At 44.8% G+C, this 6,183-nt stretch overlaps 1 protein-coding gene across 1 annotated transcript; it reads right to left on the bottom strand.

Moving 5' to 3' along the window:
• Positions 1-320: 320 nt before the first annotated feature.
• On the bottom strand, positions 321-5,086 carry LOC110985671 (uncharacterized). Its single transcript, XM_087136220.1, has 2 exons — positions 1,858-5,086; positions 321-1,027 (listed from the first exon to the last, which is right to left on the bottom strand). Exons 1-2 carry the CDS (start codon positions 4,292-4,294, stop codon positions 846-848), a joined length of 2,619 nt encoding a protein of 872 aa, XP_086992346.1. The 5' UTR covers positions 4,295-5,086; the 3' UTR covers positions 321-845.
• Between the last annotated feature and the right edge of the window lie 1,097 nt (positions 5,087-6,183).

Below are 6,183 nucleotides of genomic sequence, written 5' to 3' on the forward strand. Positions count from 1 at the left end.
TTAAGAGGCTGTTTTTGCACAGAAATCCTTTGGCCAAGTGAGAATATACGAGTGCATGTATTTATAAGTTTGTCTGAAATATAAAAATAAAAACAATTAAACTGCTCAGGGTGCTGATAGTGCTAGTGATAACAGATTTGTTAAGCACCATGCAATCTACATCACGGCACAAGTGGCTGTGATTGAGAGCATGTTTGGACACTGACATTGTTGGAGTCAAATGGAACCCACAGACAGCATATATATACATGATCCATTTGATTTGCGGACATGAAAGTAGCACTTATAACTCCATTTTAGAAAAATCTCCTAAAAACAAATGACTTTGACAACTTCCCTTTAATACCTCCAATTTTCACAACCAGCTGTCACAGTTCAAATTTTTTTAATAGGTTAAAATTACATGTAAATACAAATGCAGCAAAAAAAAATTGAAGCTAAATGGTAGATCAACATTATTTTCCCTAAGGTTATGAAGCAAAAATTATCAGAGATAGGAATGCCAAGACTATACCCGATGTCACAAATGCCACTAGATGATTTTGAATGGGGTGCCACATGAAATTTGCTGACAGACGGTCACGCAAAACAAATGTACTGTATCACCCTTCCTTTCATCTCAATTCTCTATTCTTCGTTTTCTTACTTTGCAGACAGACCAAGATTTTGCCCCCCTCTAGCAATGCCCGTGGAATAGGGTAACATTTGATCAATACATGTAGTGCGATAAAAACAGTAAGTGTAACAGAAAAAGCCGATAAAAGTCAAAACATTCCGGAATCAGTCACATCACATAAGTTAAAAGAGGACTTTACATCTTTAATACCAAAGCATCTCAGATATAGTTAGAAGCAAGGTCCCTCATAAAGTACTGCAAGTTTCAGTTGGGGCATGAGGCAAGATAGCAGGTCCAAAACACACTTGAATGGGTAGGTATTTCCGTCAGTCCCGCACACAAGACCAGGGTCCGTTGCTGCACTGCATGTAATCTGGCAGACCCCCACTGACACTGCAGATGTTGTTGGGGCTGGACACAGAAAAAAAAAAATTTCACTCATCTTTTCTCTAAGTAACACTGTACACACACAAGATATTTGTCGAGAGTTACTCACAAACCCTTATAATGTCTTTACTTTGAATTCCTAGGGTACCAACATCTTCAACCCTTCTTTAGATTTATAAATAATCCCTGCTGAAGGTCAATGACTGCACATTTATGGCATATGACCTAAACAAAAGCAACTATGTAATCATTTTATTTTATGCTCTTGTGAGATCATACCAAGCACCAATGACAACATGAAGGTTCCATTTTCCTATACTTCAGTACAAAAAGTTTTAAGGATGCAGGATAAAAACTGCGGCAAACGAAGGGTACAGCCTAGGGAGAGCTCTTTGTGCTCTAAGTATGGATATACTGGGCATGCCTAAAAGCAGCATTTAACAAGATGTTTTGGCCCAGGCCTTTGAAACTCTTCATGTGTTCTTCCTCCATTGCTTAAGGCAGGTATTCCATTGGAAATGTACAGAAATAGGACTGCCAAATAAACCTTGAATATCTTATATAAAAGAAAGTAAAAGCCTTGGTCTATCTGCACGATATTTCCACCTAAAATGCTGTTTCTGGGAAGCAGAAATTTTGCTCCTCTTTAATGACGGCTGACCGGCCATCATTTCAAAGTTTATTTGTTTTAAATACTATATCACGGTGTGTGTCTGAATAGATAGAATAAACTGAATAGATGGAATAAGCTGAATGCATTCAATTTTTCGAAAACCTAATATAAAAATGTGTGCAATGATTCGAAGAAACAGAACTGTGTACAGAACAAAAAATCTAACAGCTAGTGTTCTCACCTGGACGTTTAGTAGACGAAGTGGCTTTAGCTGGAGAATCAGTGGCTTCAACAGCAGTATCAGTATGCTCAAATGCTTTGTCAGTAGGTTGAACTGCAGAATGAGTTTGTTCAACTGGAATATCAGATGGTTCAAATGGAGCATCAGTTAATGGTACAGGAGCATCAGTTCTCTGAGTTGTTTCCACTGGGGAATCAGTTGGTTGTACACGAGCTTCAGTTGGCTCAATAGGAGCATCAGTTGCCTTTACAGGACCATCAGTTTTTGGTGTTGGTTCAACTGGGGCATCAGTTGGTTGTACAGGAGCATCAGTAGGTTGAATCGGAGCATCAGTTTGCTTTACGGTTGTGATTGGTTTAACTGGCGCATCAGTTGGTTCTACAGGTGTGTCTGTAGGCTGCACTGGAGCATCAGTTGGCTCAACAGGAGCATCAGTTGCCTTTACTGGAGCATCAGTTTTTTGTGTCGGTTCAACTGGTGCATCAGTCTGTATATCTGGGGCATCAGTTGGTTCTACAGGGGTGTCAGTAGGCTGCACTGGAGCATCGGTTGGCTCAACAGGAGCATCAGTTTTCTTTACTGGAGCATCAGTTTTTTGTGTTGGTTCAACTGGTGCATCAGTCTGTATATCTGGGGCATCAGTTGGTTCTACAGGGGTGTCAGTAGGCTGCACTGGAGCATCGGTTGGCTCAACAGGAGCATCAGTTTTCTTTACTGGAGCATCAGTTTTTTGTGTTGGTTCAACTGGGGCATTAGTTGGTTGTACAGGAGCATCAGTAGCTTGAATTGGAGCATCAGTTTGCTTTATTGCTGTGGTTGGTTTAACTGGCGCATCAGTTGGTTCTACAGGTGTGTCTGTAGGCTGCACTGGAGCATCGGTTGGCTCAACAGGAGCATCGGTTGCCTGTACAGGAGCATCAGTTTTTTGTGTTGGTTCAACTGGGACATCAGTTGGTTGTACAGGAGCATCAGTAGGTTGAATTGGAGCATCAGTTTGCTTAACTGCTGTTGTTTCTTTAACTGGTGCATCAGTTGGTTCAAGCGGTGTATCAGTCTGTATATCTGGGGCATCAGTTGGTTCTACAGGGGTGTCAGTAGGCTGCACTGGAGCATCGGTTGGCTCAACAGGAGCATCAGTTGCCTTTACTGGAGCATCAATTTTTTGTGTTGGTTCAACTGGGGCATCAGTTGGTTGTAGAGGAGCATCAGTAGGTTGAATCGGAACATCAGTTTGCTTTACGGCCGTGGTTGGTTTAACTGGCGCATCAGTTGGTTCTACAGGCATGTCAATAGGCTGCACTGGAGCATCGGTTGGCTCAACAGGAGCATCAGTTCCCTTTACAGGAGCATCAGTTTTTTGTGTTGGTTCAACTGGGGCATTAGTTGGTTGTACAGGAGCATCAGTAGGTTGAATCGGAGCATCAGTTTGCTTTATTGCTGTGGTTGGTTTAACTGGCGCATCAGTTGGTTCTACAGGCGTGTCAGTAGGCTGCACTGGAGCATCGGTTGGCTCAACAGGAGCATCAGTTGCCTTTACAGGAGCATCAGTTTTTTGTGTTGGTTCAACTGGGGCATCAGTTGGTTGTACAGGAGCATCAGTAGGTTGAATCGGAGCATCAGTTTCCTTTACGGTTGTGGTTGGTTTAACTGGCGCATCAGTTGGTTCTACAGGTGTGTCTGTAGGCTGCACTGGAGCATCGGTTGGCTCAACAGGAGCATCAGTTGCCTTTACTGGAGCATCAGTTTTTTGTGTTGGTTCAACTGGTGCATCAGTCTGTATATCTGGGGCATCAGTTGGTTCTACAGGGGTGTCAGTAGGCTGCACTGGAGCATCGGTTGGCTCAACAGGAGCATCAGTTTTCTTTACTGGAGCATCAGTTTTTTGTGTTGGTTCAACTGGGGCATTAGTTGGTTGTACAGGAGCATCAGTAGCTTGAATTGGAGCATCAGTTTGCTTTATTGCTGTGGTTGGTTTAACTGGCGCATCAGTTGGTTCTACAGGTGTGTCTGTAGGCTGCACTGGAGCATCGGTTGGCTCAACAGGAGAATCGGTTGCCTGTACAGGAGCATCAGTTTTTTGTGTTCGTTCAACTGGGACATCAGTTGGTTGTACAGGAGCATCAGTAGGTTGAATTGGAGCATCAGTTTGCTTAACTGCTGTTGTTTCTTTAACTGGTGCATCAGTTGGTTCAAGCGGTGTATCAGTCTGTATATCTGGGGCATCAGTTGGTTCTACAGGGGTGTCAGTAGGCTGCACTGGAGCATCGGTTGGCTCAACAGGAGCATCAGTTGCCTTTACAGGAGCATCAATTTTTTGTGTTGGTTCAACTGGGGCATCAGTTGGTTGTACAGGAGCATCAGTAGGTTGAATCGGAACATCAGTTTGCTTTACGGCCGTGGTTGGTTTAACTGGCGCATCAGTTGGTTCTACAGGCATGTCAGTAGGCTGCACTGGAGCATCGGTTGGCTCAACAGGAGCATCAGTTGCCTTTACAGGAGCATCAGTTTTTTGTGTTGGTTCAACTGGGGCATCGGTTGGTTGTACAAGAGCATCAGTAGGTTGAATTGGAGCATCAGTTTGCTTTACGGTTGTGGTTGGTTTAACTGGCGCATCAGTTGGTTCTACAGGTGTGTCAGTAGGCTGCACTGGAGCATCAGTTGCCTTTACTGGAGCATCAGTTGCCTTTACAAGAGCATCAGTTTTTTGTGTTGGTTCAACTCGGGCATCAGTTGGTTGTACAGGAGCATCAGTAGGTTGAATCGGAGCATCAGTTTGCTTTACAGTTGTGGTTGGTTTAACTGGCGCATCAGTTGGTTCTACAGGTGTGTCTGTAGGCTGCACTGGAGCATCAGTTGGCTCAACAGGAGCATCAGTTGCCTTTACTGGAGCATCAGTTTTTTGTGTTGGTTCAACTGGTGCATCAGTCTGTATATCTGGGGCATCAGTTGGTTCTACAGGGGTGTCAGTAGGCTGCACTGGAGCATCGGTTGGCTCAACAGGAGCATCAGTTGCCTTTACAAGAGCATCAGTTTTTTGTGTTGGTTCAACTGGGGCATCAGTTGGTTGTACAGGAGCATCAGTAGGTTGAATCGGAGCATCAGTTTGCTTTACAGTTGTGGTTGGTTTAACTGGCGCATCAGTTGGTTCTACAGGTGTGTCTGTAGGCTGCACTGGAGCATCAGTTGGCTCAACAGGAGCATCAGTTGCCTTTACTGGAGCATCAGTTTTTTGTGTTGGTTCAACTGGTGCATCAGTCTGTATATCTGGGGCATCAGTTGGTTCTACAGGGGTGTCAGTAGGCTGCACTGGCGCATCGGTTGGCTCAACAGGAGCATCAGTTTTCTTTACTGGAGCATCAGTTTTTTGTGTTGGTTCAACTGGGGCATCAGTTGGTTGTACAGGAGCATCAGTAGGTTGAATTGGAGCATCAGTTTGCTTTATTGCTGTGGTTGGTTTAACTGGCGCATCAGTTGGTTCTACAGGTGTGTCAGTAGGCCGCACTGGAGCATCGGTTGGCTCAACAGGAGCATCGGTTGCCTGCACAGGAGTATCAGTTTTTTGTGTTGGTTCAACTGGGACATCAGTTGGTTGTACAGGAGCATCAGTAGGTTGAATCGGAGCATCAGTTTGCTTCACGGCTGTGGTCGGTTTAACTGGGGCATCAGTTGGTTCTACAGGCGTGTCTGTAGGCTGCACTGGAGCATCGGTTGGCTGAGCAGGAGCATCGGTTGCCTGTACAGGAGCATCAGTTTTTTGTGTTGGTTCAACTGGGGCATCAGTTGGTTGTACAGGAGCATCAGTAGGTTGAATCGGAGCATCAGTTTGCTTTACAGTTGTGGTTGGTTTAACTGGCGCATCAGTTGGTTCTACAGGTGTGTCTGTAGGCTGCACTGGAGCATCAGTTGGCTCAACAGGAGCATCAGTTGCCTTTACTGGAGCATCAGTTTTTTGTGTTGGTTCAACTGGTGCATCAGTCTGTATAACTGGGGCATCAGTTGGTTCTACAGGGGTGTCAGTAGGCTGCACTGGAGCATCGGTTGGCTCAACAGGAGCATCAGTTTTCTTTACTGGAGCATCAGTTTTTTGTGTTGGTTCAACTGGGGCATTAGTTGGTTGTACAGGAGCATCAGTAGCTTGAATTGGAGCATCAGTTTGCTTTATTGCTGTGGTTGGTTTAACTGGCGCATCAGTTGGTTCTACAGGTGTGTCTGTAGGCTGCACTGGAGCATCGGTTGGCTCAAGAGGAGCATCGGTTGTCTGTACAGGAGCATCAGTTTTTTGTGTTGGTTCAACTGGGACATCAGTTGGTTGTACAGGAGCATCAG

This window comes from Acanthaster planci, linkage group LG04, assembly GCF_054643075.1.
Source record: "Acanthaster planci isolate LZ-2023a linkage group LG04, COTS_SCS, whole genome shotgun sequence".
Taxonomy (NCBI): domain Eukaryota; kingdom Metazoa; phylum Echinodermata; class Asteroidea; order Valvatida; family Acanthasteridae; genus Acanthaster; species Acanthaster planci.